The sequence below is a fragment of the Berghia stephanieae genome, chromosome 4 (assembly GCF_034508935.2).
Source record: "Berghia stephanieae isolate SIO BIC M18660-M18661 chromosome 4, UCSD_Bste_1.3, whole genome shotgun sequence".
Classification (NCBI taxonomy): Eukaryota; Metazoa; Mollusca; class Gastropoda; order Nudibranchia; family Aeolidiidae; genus Berghia; species Berghia stephanieae.
In genome coordinates, this window is record NC_088363.1 from 5095287 (window position 1) to 5121061 (window position 25775).

Sequence of the window (25775 nt, forward strand, 5' to 3'; positions counted from 1 at the left end):
CAACACATAGAAAAACTGAAAATATCGACACATCAGAACTGACCCAAATTGTATGTGTTTATTTTCCAACAAACCTCTCTTTACAATTTCCAAATCGACACTATCATCATAAAATCAATCAATGGTTTTCAAATGTACATTAATATTATATCTTTTCTCTCTCATTCCCTTCCACACAATCCAATATTGTATAAATTACACATTAAAACAAATGGAATAACATGTGATACAATCATGCATAAAACAGAATTAAATGGAAAATTCAAAAGAATTTTTTTTTTACAAAACCCAACAAAAAACTAAAATTTAAAAAAAACAAAAAGAAATGAACAAAAACCCCAACTAATCAAAAAATAACAAAAGACCCTTCCCACATACTACTTCTACGACTACTACAACAACTACTACAGTACTTGCTGAATTCTATAGATAGTATGCAGATGACGTCACTCAGGCCTTTGTTATTGTTTTTGCCATCCGCGTTTGTGAGTTGTTCTCACTAAACTGTATTAACTAGACTATAAAAGTTCATGGTTACACAGAGTTTGTGTGTTGGTCCGTTATACTTCCGGATGGCAATGTTGTGAACTCCTTGGCCAAGCGCATTCTATCTATACTGATCTTATGAGAAGCCAAAAATCGTGCAAGAATCGGAGCGAACTCCACAGTGTGCAGGAATTCAGCATACTAGACTCCAGCGAGTACTGTTCTACTGCTGTTAAAATAAATACCAGCTTTATGCATGAAATATATTCTCCATCACAATCAATGCAGTCATACAACATCGAAAGTCAAATCTGGTCTTTTGACAGATTGATCCTCTTGGAATCTGTTTAAAAACCCGATAATCTTAAAAAAGTTGAAAAAAAATCCTGTAGGTTTAAGAACACAAATATAATTTATCAGACAGGTTCAGAAAAAAAATGGGTGGAGCAGGCACTTGTGTATGTTGATAAAAACAAGAAATGAAATGAGGAGAAAAGTGCAGGAAGACGATATAGAATAAAAACTTATGCAACGATGAGGATTCGAACCCAAGACCTGACTGTTGCAGCAACTCCGCCTGGCCAGGGGATGGAATCTCTGCAATCGATGTCTCTCTACTCATTCTATTTCTTGTATTCAAATCATACAAGCATAAAGTCCTGGCAAATCTAAGCATAAAACAATTGGTTGGTAAAGCTCACTTGAGGCTATGTGGTCTTGTGGTATGACACTCGCTTTCGGATCGGAAGGTCCTGGGTTCAAGCCTCGCTCGACGCATAGTTGAGTCCTTGAATGAAAAAAGGTTCTTTACTCACATTCTCTCACTTTACTCAGGTGTAAAATGAGTACCTCACCATTGCTGTCTCTGTCGGAAAAAAAAATTGGAATATCGCCTAACAAGTATCATGACCCGTTCTACATGTTACATGATGCTGTTGGTCAGGAACACTTTGTAAAGCGCTTTGAGCACGTTTAGTGGATACTGCGCTGTATAAAATCTCAAGTCTTTTTTTAGTTTAAAAAAAAAAATAAACGTTAAACTCTTTATAACCCAGTTTCTTTTTGCTGTCATGAATCCTTTTCACAATATTGCAAAACACACTGAATCTTCCACTTGTTGACTTCAAAAGTTAATCAACAGAATTGAATATAATTGAATATTGTATATGTGTATGTATGTACGCTCATCTCTTTTGTATACATGTGTAGAAACAATGTGCAAGCGTGTATGTTCGTGTATGGCTGTGTCTGTATTTGTAAATGTGTTGATGTTCATACCATGAACCAAACTGAGCATTGTTACCTCACTTGAATTGCCTTTAATTTGGACAATAAAGATTATTATTATTATTATTATTATTATTATTATTATTATTATTATTATTATTATTACTATTATTATTATTATTATTATTATTATTATTATTACTATTACTATTATTATTACTATTATTATTATTATTACTATTATTATTATTATTATTATTATTATTATTATTATTATTACTATTATTATTATTATTACTATTATTATCATTATTATTATTATTATTATTATTATTATTATTATTATTATTTTATTATTACTATTATTTATTATTATTACTATTATTATCATTATTATTATTATTATTATTATTATTATTATTATTAATATTATTATTATATTATTATTATTATTACTATTATTATTATTATTACTATTATTATTATTATTATTACTATTATTACTATTATTATTATTATTATTATTATTATTATTATTAATATTATTATTACTATTATTATTATTATTACTATTATTATTATTATTACTATTATTATTATTATTATTACTATTATTATTATTATTATTATTATTATTATTATTATTATTATTATTATTATTATTATTATTATTATTATTATTATTAATATAACAGCTTCATAAAAGACCAAAATACCAAAATTTCTTCTTCTCTTTGTTATAAGCTGTTATATTCATTTTTGTTTATAACCTTTTTACAGCCACAGCTTCTCGCAGCTTTGTATCAGTTTGAATGGTTTGACTTCATGTAATGAGAGCTCACGATAATCTTAGTAGTAGTCCTTCAGAGCCATTAGTTTATCCTGATTTCTATAGTGTGAAACAGAATTGCTTGCTATCCTTTGGATAGGACGCTAGTCATCGGCCCTGTCATCTCTCTAGGGTTCAACCTTGATGAAGTGAAACTATACTTTTTTTTCTTCTTGCATTTTCTACCAGTTCCATCTGGCACTGGTAATTCTACAGATGTTTATCCAGTACCAGTGCCACAAATGTTTTTGTAATCAATCTTAAAATAATCAATTCCAGAATCTCTCACAAAGATCATCACTGAATGTGTAGCCGTCTGACTGACACTGACACAAATTATTGGAAACCACAGAAGCTGTTTAAGTTTAAGGCACAAGTGAAAGAAGCTGAAATGTCAATAAATGAACAAGTTCTTGGTAAGCTTGTGTCCGAGGTTCATAGACAAAAAATCAATTTCCTGTCTGACCATCTTTTGTTGCTTTCCTTCTTTTTTGAGGGGAATTCCCTTTTTTCTTCTTTCGTGGCTGATTTCTGTTGCTCATATTTTTCATGGAAAATGTGATGCACTGAAAGAAATTTAGAAAACAACAAAAAAACATCTGAATCAAATAAAAACAAATTTCCTAGCAATTCCAAATAGCTAGTAAATACTGGTTTTATTCAATTGAAAATATTGCCTGGCAGAAATGGCTGAAACAATTTCACATCATGTTAGTATTGTCCCGATAGCTCAGTTGGTAGAGCACTCGCTTCACACGCAAAGGAACTGAGATCGATCCCAAGTGAAGTAGAGATTTTTTTCTGACCTCCGTGTCCACCCAACAGTGAATGGGTAGCTGAGTCTGTCAGATCTGGTAGAAAGTACTTTGAGGTAGACTAGAGTCGTCCTATCCAAAGGATAACAAGTAATTGCTATTGTCTGTTTCACACTATAAATACTGGGATAAACTCCATCTCCATGGGCCTGGTGGGTCTGAAGGTCTAATTTATTTACAAGAACTTGATAATATTTTGTAACGTTTGTTTCGTTCAACAATATCAGGTACAGCATGAATTTATTGCTTTTTAATTTGAGTTTAAAACATTCAATTTATGTGTTGGGCTGGGATGACATTTCAGTAAAAGTCTTGAAACGTATCGGTAAGGGGTGGGTTAAGCAGAAGTTGACTGTGTTTTGTTTTTATGTCTTTTAAGGCGCTTACAACACATTAAGTCATATCAGCACCAGTCTAAAGGAAGAAAATGGGATAGTAAAAAGTTCTAGAATTATTATCAAAATATCCAAGAAAAGGTATTGGGGTAAATTGGTTCAAATAGGAAACAGATGTAGATTCCAAAAGCACACTATCAGTGTACTTAGTTTGGGTTCACCTAAAAGTCTCATCCAGACACAAGCACAGGTCCCCACTAAGAGGACACACTCAACTGTTTACAGATCAAATATAATATTTAAACAAAACAATACAGTGCATAACAGAGACAGAGAGATGATTTACAAGACAAAAAAAATCATTTCCCTAAACTCTAACTATAAATTTGACTGTTTCCCTTCCAGCTTGGGCATCTGGCTAGAGCCTGGACAAAACCAAGTAATCTCATTCCAAGCTAAAGACAGAAAGCATGTTGCAAAACACAGTAAGTGCCTCCCTGCACAGTATCGGATGTCAGGAACCCCACCCAGTTGGAAACTGTTATGAAACGTCATATTTTCATTTAGATATTTATATCATTTATCATTTCGATGTTTATAATATTATTATTATTTTATTAATCTATTTTTGTCTATCTATGTATTGTATTTTTAATCTTTCAAACATTGTAAAACAAATGACAAATTGCCATTTTATTAAACAATAAATGTTATATTATTATGACATCTCAGTAAAAGTCTTGAAAAGTGTCGGTAAGGAGATGGTTAAGCAGAAAGTTGACATTAAGCAGAATCCACTGTAACTTACTCTCTCATCCAGAAAATCTTGGAGCCTTGAGATTCCAATGCGAATACCGGCATCAGATATCTTTTTCTTCAGCACGTCCAATTCCAATGCCTGGGAAGAGAAGAAAAGTTGCTGTTATTTCTACAACTATAGCACTGTGTGAAGTAATGGTAATAGATGTGATGTGCGACTATGTGGTCTTGTGGTGTGACACCCGTTTTCGGAGCGAAAGGTCCTGGTTTAGAGCCTCGCTCGGCTCGTATTGAGTCCTTGGAAAAGGCTCTTTACTCACATGCTCTCATCCTACTCAGGTGTAAAATGAATACCTGGCTGTTAACAGTGTTGTCTCTAATGGAAAAAAATTGTATTATCACCAAACAGGCATTGGGTTTCTTTGTAAAGCCTTTGGGCACATGTAGTGGATATTGCGCTATTAAAAATATCAAGTTTAATATTAATAATAATAGCAATAACAATAATAATAATAATAATAATAATAATAATAATAATAATAATAATAATAATAATAATAATAATAATAATAATAATAACAATAATAATAATTTTTTAAAAATTGCATTATATACGACATATTCCCAGTGAAGGGCTCTAAGTGCATTAAAATAAAATCTTGAGAATAAAAAAGAAACATGAAGACATGACATAATAGTGAGAGGTCTGTACAAATACGCAAGTGAATACCTATATATATATATTATAACAATACAATGAATAATGTGTCACATGTCTAGTTAAAAACAGGGACATATATAGATACATTAAAATTGTATAGAAGAATGAAAAACAAGGGAAAACAGGAAAATTATCCAAGCAAGGACAAGGACCCAAAAGCAAGAAGCTAACAATGGAATATAATAAAATTTCAAAAGAGGTAGAAAAAACAAAACAGCTGAGAGCGGATAAAAAAGTCTTTGGGCGGCAGATTTGGTAATTATCAAAAATGTATCAAAACATTTTAAACATAAAGTTTGATAAGAGTAGGCTCACAAAAAACTAGTCCTTTAGAGCCATGAGGACCATGGAGCAGGAGTTTATCCCAGTTTCTATAGTGCAAATCAGACAACAGCAATTGCTTGCTATCCTTTGGATAAGACGCTAGTATATCGCAAAGTACATTCCACCAAATCTAACAGACTCAACTACCCATTCACTTCTGGGTGGACGGGGGGTCATAATAAAATCTTGACTGCACTCGGGATTGATCTTGGTCCCTTTGTGTGTGACACGAGTGCTCTACCAACTGAGCTATCGAGACCCCCTAACAACAAACTAATCCTATTGAAATCCTAGGTTACTTACTTCATACATGAGAATCTTTTCGTAAATTTCCCGATCATCTTTCAGAAAATTCATCAAACGATCGCTCAAAGCTTCCATGCTCGTCTGTGTCTGTAAACAAGAATATGAAATTTACATTATAGATAGTATGCGCTTGGCTAAGAAGCTCATAACATTGCCATCCGGAAGTATAACGGACCAACACACAAAACTGTGTGTATCCATGAACGTTTATAGTCAGGTTAATACAGTTCAGTGAGCATTACTCATAAACGCGGATGGCAAAAAACAATAACAAAGACCTGAGTGACGTCATCTATAAGATGGAAACAAAATGTCTCCAGGGCTTGGGGCAATGCGATGGTGGGGGAGGAGGGTTACCATTATCATTTAAGATATATTAATACATGAAAATGATATCCATAATGTGTGCTCAGGAAAATAAACAATGGAAATTCCAAACTGCTAAAAAATGTGACAGATGAGAAAAAACAAACAAACAAACAAAACAACAGCCTACACCTTTCTATAAAATCAATAAAAAACAAACTTCAATAAAAATTTAAAAAAAAAACAAAAAAACCCAAACCACCCCCCCCCCCTCCCCCCCGAAAACCCCAAAAACAAAACACAAAATAAATAAATGTTTAAATGTTTAAATAAACCAAATCATTTTCACAAACAATTTGAAAGTGGAGTGGTAATTACCAGCTGTGTGCAAGGAACATCCAGGTCATCTTCATCGGGCAAAACTTGCAATATGCTTTCCTCTGGTAAATCTGGGCCATCGCTGACAATTAAAAAAATAAAAAAAATAAAAAAATAAATATGCTATTAATTTATGAAGCAACACTGGAAAAGGGGAGTAACAAAATAAAGATTTGGAAACATTAAAAATAAAATTAAACTGAAATGAAAATAAACTGGATGAACTACAAGTAATGCAATCGTGTGTTGATTTGGGTCTGGTAATTTGATACATCCAGACATATACAGAAGAAACTCCCATTTTAACATTTTAAGGAACTTGTAGTGTAAATTAATCACCTTAGGCAAAGTCGTGAATACCCCTTTGTTCTATTTCCTAGTGTATTGTAATATAAAACTGTTTACCAGACAATGCTGGTGTGGTACGTAATAAAGCTAACTGAGTGCGAAAAGTGATGCAAGATTTTTTTATACCAGTCAGTCTTTTTTCCACTTGGCATTCTCTTTGCTACTATGTGCGGCTATGTGGTCTAGTGGTATGACACTCGCTTTCAGCTCGGAAGGTCCTGGGTTCGAGCCTCGCGCTCGGCGCATAGTTGAGTCCTTGGAAAAGCTCTTTACTCACATTCTCCACCGTACTCAGAATAAAATGAGTACCTGGCCGTTAACAGCGTTGTCTTTGTCCGAAAAATTGTAATATCACCTAACAGGCATCATGTCCCGTCCTAGATGTTAAATGTTGCTGTTGACCAGCGTAAAGCGCTTTGAGCACAAATGTGGATATTGCGCTATATAAAGCTCAATTTTTAAAATTTTAAAAAATCATTTTATTTTGCAATTTCGATTACTTAAATGTAGCCGAGGTGTGTGGTTATGAACCTTGTTGAATGCGAGGTGGCTATAGTAGAGTGAAATAAGAAGAAAAAACCTCGGGGATTTTAGTGAATCCAAAGTTTCATTGAATCTGAGGTGCACTCCACTGTATATTATTTTAAGCCTATTTTAAAACTGCGTTGTGACTTCACCTAATGTTGACCTAGAAAATCTTGGTGTCAAATTTAACATAAAAAAGAGTTTATTCTTGATGATAAGATATGATAGGCTGAGATGCCAACCTCAAGAATCAGAAATGTGGAATTTGGGAGGAAAAAATGTGCAAAGTCCCAAAACAATGTGTAATCTAGCGCAGTTTCCCTTTCATGAGTAAAACTGAACACTGTTCAAAGTGTGATGAAACTGTGTATACTCTCAACTTCATACTAATACAAGGAAAATGGCAACTTCCCAACAATAACTGATTTTCAAAGATTTTTGTATTAGCAATTATCCCCATGAAAAATTCATAATTTTCATAAAAGTTGGCATATTTTAGTTTAAATTAGTATCAAAATTCACTGAACTAACCTGAAACTGGAGTCTAGAGAGCTCAAGACATCGTCTTCTTCAACTCCTTGTCCGTCTTTATCATTTTCTAATGAAGGATTTGAAAAATCCTTTTCCTTCATCAATGGTTTCCTTTTTTTGAAATCAGAATCATCTCCTGAAATCTCTGAACTGTTACTGTTACTGCCAGACATTTGACCTCTTTTTCGTTCAGATATTTTGGTAAAAAGTTGTTTTTTCGAAAGTTCTGTAAATTCCAGAGGTTCTCTCCTAAGGGCATTTTGATTGGGACGTTTTACAGGTGTGTCTGCATCGTCTGTATCTGTTTCATCTGGATCGAAAAAAATTAAGCTATTAAAAAAAATACTTCTTTTCCTTGGAAGACTTCATTCCCCCCCCCCACCCCACTTTCCCTAAATAATCCCTTTTAAACACCATCATCATCATCAATGACGACAAAAACACTTCAAATGATATATTTGGACAATAATTTCGAAATTTAATTCGACAACCCAATCTTTGTGTTCCCCTGACCCCGCCAGTTCGGCTATCCCACGCATTTGTACGAAGGCGGGAACAAGGTCTTTTTCTCATTTTGGTCCGTCTGTAAGGAACACTGACCATTCCACAGAGCATCCTAGAGTCCAAATCATTGTCTGTGTTCAAGAAATCCTTGAAAACAATTCTTTTTTTATGTCATGTTCGTGCGGCTATGGATGTGGTCCTGTGGTATGACACTCTCTTTCAGATCGGAAGGTGCTGGGTTCAAGCCTCGCACGGCGCATAGTAGAGGTCTTGGAAAAGGCTCTTTACTCACATCCTCTCACCATACTCAGATGTAAAATGAGTACCTGGCCGTTAACAGCTTTGTCTCTGTCAGAAAAAAAATGTAATATCGTCTAACAGGCGTTGTGTCTTGTTCTACGTGTTACATGTTGCTGTTGGTCAGGGACCCTTTGTAAAGCGCTTTGAGCACGTTTAGTGGATATTGTGCTATATAAAAAGCTCAATGTTAAACGAAAAAGCTCAATGTATCCTGCTATGAGGGCTGTAGTCATTACACACTAATATTTCAGCACAGCACTGAACAGCTTCAATTAACCAATAGATTTTTCACCAATGAAAACATGGAATTTGTGACACACCTTCACACGTGCTCGGACAAACATAGTTGGTTGTTTATAAACAATAACGTGAACGAATTCGACCTCCATCTGATCGTTGTTATTGTTTTTATATTGACAAATGGGTGACGAGTTATCACATGGTTTTCTCGATCATATTAAAAACGTTTAAGTTTACACATAGTTTTTGTGTTGATTCTACTGATCAAGCGGTAAAACAGTGGGTATTTTACTTAACACATACCATCAATAGTAAAACCTGTGTAGTTTGCTGTGTCTAACACATAGTTTTCTGTATTGATTCTACTGATCAAGAGGGAGAACAGTGGGTATTTTACTAAACACATACCATCAATAGTAAAACCTGTGTAGTTTGCTGTGTCTACCAATCACTGCCATTGTTTACGTTATGACGATTGTCCGAGAGGCGAGGTTATCTACCGGTTAATTGCTTTTACAGACTGTAAGTGTGGAGCCCAACCTGTACTGGAATAACCCAAGATTGATCTTACCACTCCAATGTAGGCAGCTTCATTGTGCGGCTATGTGGTCTAGTGGTATGACACTCGCTTTCGGATCGGAAGCCTTGCGTTCGGCGCATAGTTGAGTCCTTGGAGAAGGCTCTTTACTCACATTTTCTCACCGTACTCAGGTATAAAACGAGTACCTGGCCGTTAACAGCGTTGTCTTTGTCCAAACAAAAATTTGTAATATCGCCTAACAGGTGTCATGTCCCATTCTAAATGTTACGTGTTGCTGTTGGCCAGGGACCCCTTGTAAAGCGCTTTGAGCACGTTTAGTGGATATTGCGCTATATAAAAGCTCAATTTTAAAATTTTTTTTTCATTCAGGTTTGCATGGCAATGTCTCATGTTCCTTTCAAGAACCCAATATTATTTTTATTCTTATTTTAATGGGCTTGGGTATATCCAATTATCTGGCAGTCAGGGGCAGCGTGGTCTCAACGGTACGCTCTTTGCTTCGTACCCAAAAGGTACAGAGTTTGATCACCCACCGCTGTGCTGTGTGGCCTTGAGCAAGTCACCTCGCCCTTACTCAATTTGCGGGGCTGCACTGTGTCTGACACCAGGTTTATTCCAGTCTTCCCTTGAAATAGACCCAAGAGACAAATTTCCCCAATGGGTTGAATAAAAGGAATTTTGTATTATTATTATCGTCTACAAAACATGTCTGATTTTTGACAAGACTGCAAAAATTTAATTTTTTTTTTGATAAACTAGATACAGTCACATTTCTCCAATCCAATCACATCCATTCCCAACATTTTGTCCGGATTACAGAGACATCCGGATTGTGTAATCCGTCCCCAAAGTGTACAAATAAAGAAGAAGAAAAAATCCGTCCTCAGGAAACCCATCCGGATAATGGAGACATCCGGATTGTGGAGTTTCGGATAAAAGAGACGTGACTGTATAATAGTAATGTCAAAATCATCTTTACCAACATTAAAGATAATAAAACATAAAACGGGACAACATGGAACTTACACTGGTGAGTCTCCACATAGATGTGTTTGAGTAAATCTCTCATTCTCTTTTTACCCATGGGCCTCACTCCTACTTGACAAACAGCTTTCTGAAAGTTAAATGTAAGTCGATAGGTAAAACTTATAACAACACATTAATAACTAATAGATTACACCATGACAAGGGGAGAAAGAGAAAGAAATTACAACGCAATACTCTTCAACAGTCGTAACGTCACTTCCTTCTTTATGACGCATGGTAACTTCGTAACACTGGCTCTAAACTATCGGAACAATGGTGGACGCCAGTATGAAATATTTCCCCGGCTAGCATAAAAGCATATCCAGAGGAAATAAAAACCATAAATTTGATCATGTTTTGACTTTTACACATTCTGATCACAAGGCATATGAAAAGTTCTAGCCAGCATGAAGAATAAAAAGTAATGATTTTCTTTGTTTAGAACTAAGATGGCCGCCGTTGTCGGGCGGTGTGACATCAGACTACTGTATCCAATTACAGTGCAGTTATGTGGTCTTGTGATATGACACTCGTCTTTGGATCGGAAGATCCCGGGTTCGAGTCTCTATCTAAATGTTGCATAGTTGAGTCCTTGGGAAAGGCTCTTTACCAACATTCTTCCACAGTACTCAGGTGTAAATATGAGTACCTGGCCGTTAACAGTGGTCTTGTCTCTGTCCCGAAAAGACAAAAATTTGTAATATCACCTAACAGGCGTCATGTCTTGTCCTACATGTTAAGTGTTGCTGTAGGCTAGGGTTCCTTTGTAAAGCGCTTTGAGCATGTTTAGTGGATATTGCGCTATATAAATGCTCAAGTTTTTAAGTTTTTTTTTATTTTGTTCTTTAAAAAAAACTAATTATACCATCACAAGGAAAAGAAAAAGAAAATATAACACACTGACACACACACACATATATGTGTACATATGTATATATATATTGTTTTTTTTTTTTTAAGGGTTTTACAGCGCTTGCAACACATTTAGGTTATATCAGCGCCAGTAAAAAGGAAGAAAATGGGACAGTAAAAAGTTCTAGAATTACAATTAAAGCACCCAAGAAAAAGTAAGACATAGGGGAACTGGGAACAAATAGGGATCAGATGTAGATTCCAAGAGCATACCACCAATGCACCTAGTTTGAGATCACCTATAAGTCTCATCCAGACACAAGCACAAAATCCAACAAAGAGGAATACACTCAAATGCCTACATTATACATTAAAATAACAATAATACATTACAGAGAGATGATTTACAAGGAAAAAAAATATCATCTCCCAAAACAATAACTATGCATTTGACTGTTTCCCTCCCATCTAGGACTCCGGCCAGGGCCAGGACAAAACCAAGTAATCTCATGCCAAGACAAAGACAGAAAGCAAGTTGGAAAACAGATATAAGGGGATAGAAGACACAGTATGTAACCCCTGCCCACTATGGGAGGTCAGGATCCCCACCCAGATATATATATAACCCAGGCATCAGCTGCAGTGCAGTGCCACAAATTGCGCTGGGCGAGGTGACTTGCTCACAGCCAAACAACGCAGCAGCGGGTGATCGAACTCTGCACATTTTGGGTACAAAGCCAAGACCATACCGCTGCGCCACGCTGCCCCTAATGATGAAAAATAGATTAAAAAAACTGATGATCTAACATCAAAATTAAAGTATTTATAGCTTTTTGAAGTATTGAAAAAATATGGACAAAGTTGATACCATGTCCACACCTATTTTTAACCTTTGAGAAACTATTTCTGTTATTCTATAGGAGCTAGATTGCCAGTTTTTGGTTTATCTTACATTATTTAACTGATAGAATGCATTTTTAAAATTATTTTCTATTGAGCTTTATATAACGCAATATCCACTAAAAGTGCTCAAAACGCTTTACAAGGGATCCCTGGTCAACAGCAACATTTAACATGTCGGACGGGACATAACGCCTGTTAGGCGATATTACAATTTTTCGGACAAAGACAACGCTGTTAACGGCCAGGTACTCATTTTACACCTGAGTACGGTGAGAGAAAGTGAGTAAAGAGCCTTTTCCAAGGACTCAACTATGTGCCGAGCGCGAGCCTCGAACCCAGGACCTTCCGATTCGAAAGAGAGTGTCATACCACTAGACCACATAGCCACACATTTGAAATGAAATGCTACCGGAAAATTCTCCGTATTCCATGGACAGCAAAGGAAACTAACAAAAATGTGAATGAGTCCCTGGGAGCCATATTATCCCATCAAGACGATAAACAAACTAAAACTTGCCTTTATTTTTGACATATAAACAGACATGACACCCTTTAAAAAAATTTTCAAGAAGGCATTGTGGAGGGTTAAACAGTGATTCCTCCAAGAAATTGTCAAAAAGGAGGATTTTTTAAGAAGCCCACCTAGGGAGGTCCAGGAGCATGCTTCCCGGGAAAATATTTAAAATTGACATGCAATTAGAGCCATTTGGAGCCACTTTGGCATCAAAATTATGATTTTTTCAGCAAATTTTTTTTTCTTGAAATTTTCCGCGTATATTTCTCTTGGTTTTTGACAAGTGCGGATTTTTCACGGATAATTAAAAATGCGGAAATCCGCATAAAAGCGGAAAAGAGGAAGCACTGGTTAAAGAAGGAGAGGAAGACCAGGAAGAAGATGTGGTCACAAGACATCAGCGAATGGATGAATAAGCCAGTGACTGAATGTGGAAGGATGGATGGCACAGGACAGAAGCTTGTTTTAGTTGGCAGTTGCACAGGTCACGTCCAGGATGATGATGATGATGATGATGATGATGATGATGATGATGATGATGATGATGAACAAATAGAAAATGACAAAAACGAATTTTTTCCTTAGTTTTTCAAAATAACTTATTATTGGACTATTTTTGTGGCAAATGCCTTTTGGCCCAGCCTCCTATGTAAATGTAAGGCAGGCTGAGAAAACCCGGGAAGATGCGGCAAGCTTCAATTTGAGATATGAGCCGAAATCAAAGATAAAGCGTTTCCCATAGCAACAAATTTTATTCAGAAAAAAATTCATAACATGGGTTCTAATAGACATAGAAAAAAAATTTTAAGTGGTAAATGATCAGAAAGATGTGGTCTACAACACTGCTTACATTACCCAGTATCCCTCTTTATAAAATCCTGAGAAAGTGGTAAAGGTGGGACTTTTCAGGTGACCTCTAATAGACACAGAGATGATTTCTTCTAGAATCCACTTCGGGGTTTTGTTTTGTTTTTTTGTATGTATGTGTCTTTGTGTGTGTGGGAGGGAGGGGGTGCTAATTAGTACAGATCTATTACCTTCAAACTTTTCCATCACTGAAATGATCTATTTATGAAATTTGCGCATCTTTCCAGGTTTTCTCAGCGAGTCACACAAATTATAACACTTAGTAAGACTGACCTTCAACTCTGGGGTGTTCATATCATCGTATGGAGCCATGGGAGTAAAAGGGGACGGTATCTTATTTGTCCCTTTTATGGGATTGGGTGAGACTAGTTTTTTATCCATGCAGTGCTTTGGTGACACGATTGTAGGCATCTTTTTCTTTGCAGGACTTGTTGGGTGATTCAGCACTGATGTGGTTGTAGGCATAGTTCTCTTGGCAGGACTTGTTGGGTGATTCAGCACTGATGTGGTTGTAGGCATAGTTCTCTTTGCAGGTCTTGTTGGATGGTTCAGCACTGATGTGGTTGTAGGCATAGTTCTCTTTGCAGGACTTGTTGGATGGTTCAGCACTGATGTGGTTGTAGGCATAGTTCTCTTTGCAGGACTTGTTGGATGGTTCAGCACTGATGTGGTTGTAGGCATAGTTCTCTTTGCTGGACTTGTTGGGTGGTTCAGCACTGGTGTGATTGTAGGATTATTCTGAAAGATGGAAATATAATTTCCATAAACACTAAAGATCTGAAAAGATGTGTATGAAACTATGTGTAGAAATGTGATCCAATGGTATGACACTCGCTTTCGGATGAGTGCTGGCTGTTAACAGCTTTGTCTCAGAAAAAAATTGCAATATCGCCTCATAGGCGTCATGTCCCGTTCTATATTACGTGTGGCTGCTGTCGGGGACCCTTTGTAAAGCGCAATTCAATATCCACTAAACGTGCTCAAATCACTTTACAAGGGGTCCCTGGGCAACAGCAATATGTAGGACGGGACATGACGCCTGTTAGGCAATATTACAATTATTTTTCGTCGGAGACAATGCTGTTAACAGCCAGGTACTCATTTTAAACCTGAGTACGGTGAAAGAATGTGAGTAAAGAGCCTTTTCCCAGGACTCAACTATGCACCGAGCGAGGCTCAAACCCAGGACCTTCCCATACCCTAAAGCGAGTGCCACACCACAAGACCACATAGCCACACAACAGCAACATCATTTTCAAAAGCAGCAAAACAACAAAGACAAATGAAGCGAGCATCAATCCCAGGATTAAAAGAGATTGTTTTCTTATTTGATAATAGATAAATAAACAAATAAATAAATAAAAAATAAAAGTCCCTTTAGTCATCCCAGGGGGGGAAATTTTTCTTTGTTTTTTTAAAAATGGTTTTACGGCGCTTGCAACACATTTAGGTTATATCAGCGCCAGTAAAAAGGAAGAAAATGGGATAGTAAAAAGCTCTAGAATTACAATTAAAGCACCCAAGAGAGAGGAAGACAAAGGGGAACTGGGAACAAATAGGGATCAGATGTAGATTCCAAGAGCAAACCATCAATGTACTTAGTTTGAGATCACCTATAAGTCTCATCTGGACACAAGCACAAAATCCAGCAAAGAGGAATACACTCAAATGCTTACATTATACATTCAAAATAAATATAATAATAATACATAACAGAGAGATGATTTACAAGGAAAAAAATATTATCTCCCAAAACAATAACTATGCATTTGACTGTTTCCCTCCCAGCCATGACTCCGGCCACAGCCAGGACAAAACCAAGTAATCTCATTCCAAGACAAGACAGAAAGCAAGTTGGAAAACAGATATAAGGGGATAGAAGACACAGTATGTACCCCTCTGCCAACTATGGGAGGTCAGGATCCCCACCCAGAAATTTTTCTTTAGGGTCTATTCCAAGGTTAAGACTGGAATAACCCAGGCATCAGCCGCAGTTCAGTGCCGCAAACAGAGCTACGGCGAGGTGACTTACTCAAGGCCACACAATGCAGTGAGCATTCAAACTCGGCATCTTTCGGATACGAAGCAAAGACCGTATCGCGGAGCCACGCTGCCCCTGATGTATCAATTCATCCCAGTACATAAATATTCATTACCCATTTTCAGTGGAAATTTGGTAAAGGAGACCATAATAACCTACCTTTGTTTTTGTGTTTATGAGTTTTACGGCGCTTGCAACACAATTAGGTCATATAAGCACCAGTAAAAAGGAAGAAAATGGGATAGTGAAACGATTCTAGATGTACAATAAAAAGGACTTGAGGAAAAAAGTAAGACAAAGGGGAGTAGTTCAAATAGGGAACAAATGTGGATTCCAAGAGCACACCATCAATGTACATAGTTTGAGATCACCTAAACGTCTCGCCCATACACCAGCACAAGATTCCACTAAGAGGAATACACTCGAATTCTTATATTATACATTCAAAATAACAAACACAACAATACATAACAGAGAGATGATTTACAAGGAAAAAAAAATATCATCTCCCAAAACAATAAATATGCATTTGACTATTTCCCTCCCAGCCAAGCACTATGGCCAGGGCCAGGGCAAAACGAAGTAATCTCATTCCAAGACAAAGACAGAAAGCAAATTGGAAAACAGATATAGATGATAGAAGAGACAGTAAGTGCCACCCTGCCCACTATGGGAGATAACCTACCTTGATGCTGTTCTTGATTACACTGGCATGAGGGTTGAAACCTGGATAAAAATTTGTTGGGGGAAAAATGAGCTAGCAGTATTTCATAAATTAACATATTAAAATTGTATAATGTATTGTAATTTATGGTGGAAAAAAATAAATTCATTTGGCCTTTTAAAAAAAATAGGAATTGAGTGTGTATTGGCAGTGCTGTATAAATGTGTAGTCGTAAGATAATGTAAAGGGGCAGCGGGGCTCAGTGGTACGGTCTTTGCTTACTACCCGAAAGGTACTGAGTTCAATCACCCGCCGCTGCGTTGTGTGGTCTTGAGCAAGTCACCTCGCCCTAGCTCACTTTGTGGCGCTGCTCTGCGGCTGATGCCTGGGTTATTCCAGTCTTCCCTTGGAATAGACCCTAAAGACAAATTTCCCCTTGGGGACGAATAAAGGGAATTTTATTTTTTATTTTTTTAAATTTTTAACTCATTCACTTTCATCTGCTAACTTAGCTACACTCATGTAATGTTAAATTTTGTGGAAATGGAAGATGAAAATGTAGACAAAATAAATGAAAGGATGATCTGTATTACTATTATCGTAGACAACTACTGCTATAGACGTTAGTGTAATCTTGATTGGGTGTGTATTGTAATGTGTAGTCCTAAGATAATGTTAGACAACTACTGCTATAGACGTGTGTAATCTTGATGGGTTGATTGGGTGTGTATTGTAATTGTAATGTGTAGTCCTAAGATAATGTTAGACAACTACTGCTATAGACGTGTGAAATCTTGATGGGTTGATTGGGTGTGTATTGTAATTGTAATGTGTAGTCCTAAGATAATGTTAGACAACTACTGCTATAGACGTGTGTAATCTTGATGGGTTGATTGGGTGTGTATTGTAATTGTAATGTGTAGTCCTAAGATAATGTTAGACAACTACTGCTATAGACGTGTGTAATCTTGATGGGTTGATTGGGTGTGTATTGTAATTGTAATGTGTAGTCCTAAGATAATGTTAGACAACTACTGCTATAGACGTGTGTAATCTTGATGGGTTGATTGGGTGTGTATTGTAATTGTAATGTGTAGTCCTAAGATAATGTTAGACAACTACTGCTATAGACGTGTGAAATCTTGATGGGTTGATTGGGTGTGTATTGTAATTGTAATGTGTAGTCCTAAGATAATGTTAGACAACTACTGCTATAGACGTGTGTAATCTTGATGGGTTGATTGGGTGTGTATTGTAATTGTAATGTGTAGTCCTAAGATAATGTTAGACAACTACTGCTATAGACGTGTGTAATCTTGATGGGTTGATTGGGTGTGTATTGTAATTGTAATGTGTAGTCCTAAGATAATGTTAGACAACTACTGCTATAGACGTGTGTAATCTTGATGGGTTGATTGGGTGTGTATTGTAATTGTAATGTGTAGTCCTAAGATAATGTTAGACAACTACTGCTATAGACGTGTGTAATCTTGATAGGTTGATTGGGTGTGTATTGTAATGTGTAGTCCTAAGATAATGTAACTCATTCTCCTTAATCTGCTATTTTGACTACACTCATGTAATGTTAAATTTTGTGGAAATGGAAGATGAAAATGTAGACAAATAAATGAAAGGATGATCTGTATTACAATTATCATAGACAACTACTGCTATAGACGTTGGTGTAATCTTGATAAGGTTATATTAAAATATTTCAAGTAAAATTATGATCAACTTCTACAATATTGTTTCGAGAATGCTTGAAACAATATTGCAGAAGTTGATCATAATTATATTTGAATATTTTATAAATAGCTCCTATTATCAAAAAGTTGAGCACTATTATTTCATGGCTTTTGTTTTTTTAAATATATATATATATATATATATATACACACACACACACACACACACACACACGCAAACAAGTATTTTTTCCTCAAACATACAGTTCCTCAAGCTCATTCAAATGTCCCAGATGTTTTCATGATTATTCTTTGAACAATATATCATTGAACGAGGTAAAAGTGCCCCAGAGTATTGCTCATTATAAATGTGCGTTCGTTCAATCTAATTACTTTTGCCTTGTGAAATATTTCCTATTACTTTTAACCCTCTCCTTACCAACTATAGGAAAATCGTCACATTCGTTACGATACAACCAACATTTTTCTTATTCAAATTTCTCTTCTACATCATAAAATTTAAAGAAAATGAACAGTGTGTTGTAAAGCATGTTTTGCTAAAGAAATTATTTATCGCAAGAACTTACAGCTATTGTGTTTGAGTGATAAAAATTCTATTTTTGTGTTAGTTGGGTGTGACGTTTTGAGGAAAATCCTGAAAATAGCTGGTAAGGAGAGAGTTAAAAAGAGAATTCCACCCAAAAAGAACACATCATAAACATGACATGAAATTGTTGTCAAAAACGACTTGATTCTATTACCTTCTATTGATTTAACTTTTGAGACTTTTCCAGAGTACTTGACATGTCTGGCCTTGTTTGTTGCAATGTCCTCCTGCAACTTTTTGGGATCCGTAACCACGGTTTTTGTTGAAAATGGATCGGTGAGACCCAGTCTTTCTCTTAGGGAGAGAGGAGATGATACCTGATCTACCTGAAATTAAAACAACGACATCAAAGTTTCAATATAGATAGAACGAAGGCGACGTCACTCAGGTCTTTGTTATTGTTTTTTTTCCATCCACATTTATGAATAATTCTCACTAAACTGTATGAAACAGACTATCTATCTTATCTCTTCTCTGGCACTGTTTCATACAGTCTTTTTCAAAGCCAAATTGTGTTGTGTATTTCTTGACTAGATTCGGTATTCAAGAATATGATTTATTAAAATTTCAATCATTCTAATGCACTATCTTGCTCATTCTGAGAACAACAAGAGATGAAGTGAATAGAAAAGTGCCAGAAGACAATAGAGAATAACATTTTTTTCGGCGGTTGGTGGGGTTTGAACCCACGACCTTATTGGTACGACAACTCTGCCTGGCCGGTGAGAGCGTGACTCTTACCGTATGAGCTATCCACGAACCCAAAAAAATTTGTATCAAACTCAGGTCATTCATTACTAGATCCCTCTCTTACCGACTACTGGAGGTAGCGGGTACAACACACACAAGCACAGCGAAGTTAGTGGTTAGTTAGTTAAGCAGTTAAGCTTAATAGCCAATATTCTCAACACAAACATATAACATAGAAACGATTGAGACATTGAGTATTCTCCGGTATATGGGGTGAATTCATTCTGAGCATCCTATTTATGATAATAAGTTTGAAAAAAAAAAAGAAAAAAAAAGAAGAAATCTTGCCTGTAAAGGAGAGCTCGTGTTTGTTTTCCTGGGTGGCGAGTATCTAAAGTCAGCTGATTGTTTCATAGTCGGGGAAGATCTTGCTGCAGTTGAAACTGTTGACGATGAAGCTTGAGGCTGTTTATTTGACTTAGAAGAAAGATGTGGAGAGGTCAAAGTCATTTGATGACAATTAGAAATTTTTGAGGGTGTTGAGCAAGGTGGAGAAGATGAGTTACTTTGCGTGCTATAAACTGATTTGATAATGGGGAGTTTAGGTGAAGATGATAAGGATGATGCATTGCTAGACTGAGCAGTGACCTGATTTTGTGTAAAACACGTTACCATCCCGTCTGTGAAGGAATCGATGTGTGTAGGGACATTGCCTTTTACTTGAATGCTCGAAACGCGTGGTGCCTCTGCATTCTTTGACTGTTTGCTCAGAGGTGAACTCGTTATCTTGACAGATTTGGGTGATGTAAGTGGGGAAGATTCTTGTGCAATCTTCACCTTGGAGACTTTTATTATCTTTTTGGCCTGATCACATGACCAAACTGGACTATTAGGAGTTGCAGAGAAACATGTTTTGATTGCTGGGGTTGTACTGAGATCGTGTGCTAGGGGTCTCGATGCAGAACCTGGAGTGGATACGGATGAGACAAGGACTGGATTATACGACCCTACTGGACTGTTAAGTGTTGCAGAGACACGTGTTTTAGATGCTGGGGTGTTACTGGGATCATGTGCTTTGGGTCTCGATGCAGAACCTGGAGTGGATACGGATGAGTGAAGGACTGGATTACAAAATGATCCAACTGGACTGTCATGTGATGCTGTAGCTGGTGTAATACTTGTAGAAGACCATTTAGTTCTTGATACTAGTGATGGACTGGAAATAGAAGATTTACTGACTGTTGACTGTTTAGGATCTTTTCTTCTTATCGATGTTGCTATTGATCGTGGTGTCGATGATTGGGAGGACCCATTTGTGGATATCAAATATTTCCGTGCAGATGGGACATCAACAGACTTTGATACAACATGCCTTGGATTTAGAAATGACACCATACCATCTGTGAAAGAATCAATGGGCACTGAAATAGCATCTCCTTTGTTTGAATGATCATCTCTTGCTTTCATTTTCTCTGAAAGTTTCTCGACATGTGATGCGATCTCGGAGGAATTTGATGTCAACAGATGGCTGCTTTTTTTACCAATGTCCTTTCCGATTCTATGCTGAGAAGAATTAATTTCCGTACTCTTCAATTCTCGTGGCTGGTTGACTGATGATGTCTTTGATAAAGTTCTTTTTTCACAAGTATTTTTATTGACATTTGACAAAGGTGTAAAACCGTCATCTGTCTTGTGCATTCTCAAATCGGACTCAGGATATCCACTACTCCTTTCACGTGTAGAGTCCTTTTCAGGAATGGGATTGTTCGGCTTTTCCAAATGTTTTGGGAGTGCGTCTTTGTTACCATTGGAACTTTCATCACCGCTGCTAAACAAATCGTCGTCGCTATCAAACAAAAGACCACTGGCATTCATGGATGGGACATCCCCATGACTCGGTATTGCAAATGAATCATTCTTCACGTTGCAATCACTGTTGAGTAGGGGTGTGGATTGCAAAACTTGATTCACGCATTGTAAATCTTTATCTGCGGAGGCTATAGTGGTGGCAGTGGCAGCGTTAGATGCACTGGTAACAGAGTTAGGAGAACTAATATTTGATGTAATTTTCTTCTTCTTGGGAGTTGTTGTCTCTGACGAAAGAGGAGAAATTATTTTTCTCTTCTTGTATCTCTTTGCAGGAAGAAAAGCATCTGTGATCTCAATTTCCCCAGACTTGAGACAGCTGGAATTGTGTAATACAGATGGTATGTACAAACTGTCATTGATATCCTTCTGTCCGTACTGCTTGACCACCTGTTCTAACTTGACAACGATCTGCGCAAACTCTTCATCTTCAATCCTACCATCAGTTCCGACTTTGTCAATTATTTCATTGAATTTCTTTTTAGACACTCTATTTCTATTACGTTTTTGTTTCTTGGGAGTGACATTAGCTGTGAGCTCCATAGACACTGGAGTGTTATGAGTACAGTCATTGGACAACACAGAATCTGTACTGGAAGCTGGGCGATCTGTTTGTGCGACTGGAACATCTAATCCTTCGTCTGAAGGGGGAGCCATTGTTGATCCATTTGTGTTCATTTCTGGTGCATCAGAGCGATTAATCTCAACACCAATAGTGATTGGATGAGAAATCGTTTTGTTGAAAGCTGCTATATCAGCTCTCTGCAACACACTTTCATTCTTCGTATCTGTTAAATCATTTTTATCATCATTAACAAGAAAGTCCATTTTTATTTCCGAATTGTAACAAGCTGTAAATGTTGGAACACAAGTGAAAGACGAAATCATGCTTTCCGTTCCTTGCTCAATTTCTTGATTGATGTCAGTACTTGCATCGTGATTTTTCATATTTTCAGAAAGTCTAGGAATGTCTACGATCAGAGAATTATTTTCTTTTTCTAGCTCATTTTCTTTAACCATGCAAATACCTTCATCCATATCTTTATCATTCACACTGTTGACAGCGATAGAAGTATTATCATTTTCATCTCCTTGCTCACACAGGTTAAATATTGTGTTCCTGTCATCACAAACTAATACTGTAGAAACTTTCTCTGGAGCTTGACTTTTCATTTCATCATTGTCACCAATTCCTTCATGGCCATCCCAAATAAAAGGCACAACATTGTCATCATCCCCAAATAACTCTGGAGAACTTTCCTCACAAGCACTAATCGCTGTAGCTCTTACATCACAAGAATCATTTTCAGAGTTCATAATTCTATCTGCATCTGCAATCACAAATAGATCACCAGAACTTTCCTTAAGACAACCGTCATCTTCTTCCACCTTTGTTCCTTTATCGTTTCCATGTTGAGTTGACATATCTGTCAGACAAATCTCATTCGATTCACTGAGACCATTTCTTGTACAAAGTGCTGACCCATTTTCTATGCTGTCAGTTCCAAGTAGGTGAAGCGTCATTTCCTTTCTTTCCCCATGAGAGGTATCCTTTCTTTCCCCATCAGAGACATCCTTTCTTTCCCCATGAGAGGTATCTTTTCTTTCCCCATCAGAGGTATCCTTTCTTTCCCCATGAGAGGTATCCTTTCTTTCCCCATCAGAGGTATCCTTTCTTTCCCCATCAGAGGTATCCTTTCTTTCCCTATGAGAGGTATCCTTTCTTTCCCCATCAGAGGTATCCTTTCTTTCCCCATCAGAGGTATCCTTTCTTTCCCCATCAGAGGTATCCTTTCTTTCCCCATCAGAGGTATCCTTTCTTTCCCTTTGAGAGGTATCCTTTCTTTCCCTATGAGAGGTATCCTTTCTTTCCCCATGAGAGGTATCCTTTCTTTCCCTATGAGAGGTATCCTTTCTTTCAAGATGATTTGCATGCTTTTCAGAAGTATCTTTCAGAGCTTTTAACACGGACTCCAAACAAAGCCTGGGGACAAAAGGAAAACAAAAATTGCATCATCTCAAGGATAAAAAGTAGTTTTGAATTAGAGCTATGGTTTGATTTGTTGAACAAAAGTACTTTATACCAGACTTGCCGACCAACTGCAACCATTTGAAAAGATTTATCATATTTTTTCCAATATTTATGCTCATTTTCTAATATTTTGACCCAAAAAATCATATTTTCAACACATGCAACCGTCCAAAATTTCAAATTTAATATTCGTTGAATTTATGGAAACTTATCAAGCTCGGAGACTTAGAGAGAAAGAAAATCCTGCAATTCCTGCAACAATCATATGTCTGGCTACTTAGGTTCTCATGTACGTGGAGATGATATTTAATGACCCTAAACTTTTCCACTTTTATTATTTTTCCCCTTTTTGTGACACACTGTTGACTTTTTGCATTTATCATATTTTAATCAACATTCTCATATTATCATATTTTGGACCTCAAAGCGTTTAAAAAAATGAGAAATCATACTGATTGGCAAGCCTGTTATAGCCTTACCAGTTCTAAGTTTCATGTGATATACCAAAAAATAAATATTGTTGTTTCAAGAAATCCTAAAAGAATCCCCTCCCCCCCAAAAAAAAAAAAAAAAAAAAATTTTTTCCTAGATTAAATAATAGTATCAAATCTTCTTTGCTTATAATTAATATTGTTTGTTTTCTAATTTTTGTGACAAATTGTCAAATTGAATTTGTGGCGAAAATAACCTTACTAGGACAAAATAAGACCAAAACCAAAATAAGACTTTAAAAAACCCCAGGAAAAAGTGACACTGGCTTTTGAGACAAATAATCACAACACAATCACTCTTGAACAAAAATCATCGTTAAATCCTTAAATTCATTATACTTAGGATTGTGTATTTACTTTTTCGCTAAACGTATGATTTCATTTTTGAAAGTTATACAAGTCTGTCCATCCATCTTTCCACCATAGACGTATTTCAGAATCCACAACACGCTGTACCCATGGAAGTCGAGTAGATTGATGACTGACCCTGTCTCCTCATCAGTGCACATCTGAAAAAGAAAACATAGGTTTTAATATAAAAACCTTTCAAATCAAATTATTATTGTTATTGTTAATAATAATAATAATAATAATAATAATAATAATAATAATAATAATAAATAATAATAATAATAATAATAATCATAATAATCATAATAATAATCATAATAATCATAATAATAATAATAATAATAATAACAACCATAATAATAATAATAATAATAATAATAATAATAATAATAATAATAATAATAATAATAATAATAATAATAATAATAATAATAATAATAATGATGATGATTATTTTAATTAATAATAGACTTGACGAGATAAAGCGTTTCTAAAAAAATATTAAAATAAAAGTTTTCACTAACTTCAAGAAGTCGGGGACATCTGGCCATCAAGATACTCTTATGAGCTGCAAAAGAGCCAGATTGGGCGACTTTGACGGTGACATCGCTGCATCTGGGATTGTCCACCAGGGTGAGGAAAGAAGAGGACAACGATTCAAGAAGTGATTGTCTGTCATCCTGACATGGAAAGGAATGAATAGTAGTTGTAAATCTTTATCTGCGGAGGCGATAGTGGTGGCAGCATTAGATTCGTGGATAGCTCATACGGTAGAGTCACGCTCTCACTGGCCAGGCGGAGTTGTCGTACCAATAAGATTGCAGGTTCAAACCCCATCAAAAATTTTTATTCTCTATTGTCTTCTGGCACTTTTCTACTCACTTCATCTCTTGTTGTTACCAACATAAGTGCCTGCTCCACCCACTTTTCTGAATAGTAGTTGTAGTAAGCCTCGCAGTCTGAGAATGACCCTTGCTGAGAATTGTGTGATTCATTCAGTCACATATTTTTTTTAAAAACCTTGATGGGTATAGATAGCTGCTCTCTCCATCCACGTTTTTAATTGTTTCCATTGGTCACAGTTGTTCAAGGAATGAATGGAATCAACGAAACATATAAATACAAAAAAAATACAAACTATGCAGTCGGAATATAAAATCTTTACCCATCTTTGTGCGGCTATGTGGTCTTGTGGTATGACACTTGCTTTCGGGTTAGAAGGTCAGTCCTGGGTTCGAGCCTCACTCTGTGTATAGTTGAGTCTTTGGAAAAGGCTCTTTACTCACATTCTCTCACCGTACTCAGGTGTAAATATGAGTACCTGGCCGTTAACAGCATTGTCTTTGTGGGAAAAAAATTGTAATATCGCTAACAAGTATCTGTCTCATTCTACATGTGACGTGTTGCTGTTGGTCAGGGACCCTTTGTAAAGCGCACTGAGCATGTTTAGAGGATATTGCGCTGCATAAAAGCTCAGGTTTTTTTTTGGTTTTGTTTTTACCCAACTGAGAGTGACATAAAATTGACCATGTTGAAACAGTGGGTTTGTCTACTTACTTACTTATCCGAACCAGCGACCACCTGAGCTCTAGCCCTTCGGTCTTGTGCCATGACGTAGAAGTTAGACCTCTTTTGTAGTTGTTCCAAGTAACTATAAAGTGTGTTACTGATGCTTGGATTTGGTGGAAGGAATGTGCATCTCAGGTCTTCA

The 25775-nt window shown here is 36.4% G+C and overlaps 1 protein-coding gene across 1 annotated transcript in view; it reads right to left on the reverse strand.

The window, feature by feature from the left end:
• Positions 1 to 2787: 2787 nt before the first annotated feature.
• LOC144969934 (uncharacterized) overlaps positions 2788 to 25775 on the reverse strand; it is a 40577-nt gene continuing 17589 nt past the window's right edge. The window contains exons 11-22 of the mRNA XM_078909017.1: positions 24589 to 24744; positions 24071 to 24222; positions 19673 to 23174; positions 18789 to 18960; positions 16364 to 16404; positions 13911 to 14375; positions 10502 to 10589; positions 7891 to 8200; positions 6487 to 6568; positions 5800 to 5889; positions 4501 to 4590; positions 2788 to 3108 (exon numbers count right to left, since the gene is read on the reverse strand). Of these exons, the coding sequence (XP_078765143.1) occupies positions 2992 to 3108; positions 4501 to 4590; positions 5800 to 5889; positions 6487 to 6568; positions 7891 to 8200; positions 10502 to 10589; positions 13911 to 14375; positions 16364 to 16404; positions 18789 to 18960; positions 19673 to 23174; positions 24071 to 24222; positions 24589 to 24744 (5265 nt within the window). The 3' untranslated portion in view covers positions 2788 to 2991. The remainder of the gene's footprint in view (positions 3109 to 4500; positions 4591 to 5799; positions 5890 to 6486; positions 6569 to 7890; positions 8201 to 10501; positions 10590 to 13910; positions 14376 to 16363; positions 16405 to 18788; positions 18961 to 19672; positions 23175 to 24070; positions 24223 to 24588; positions 24745 to 25775) is intronic.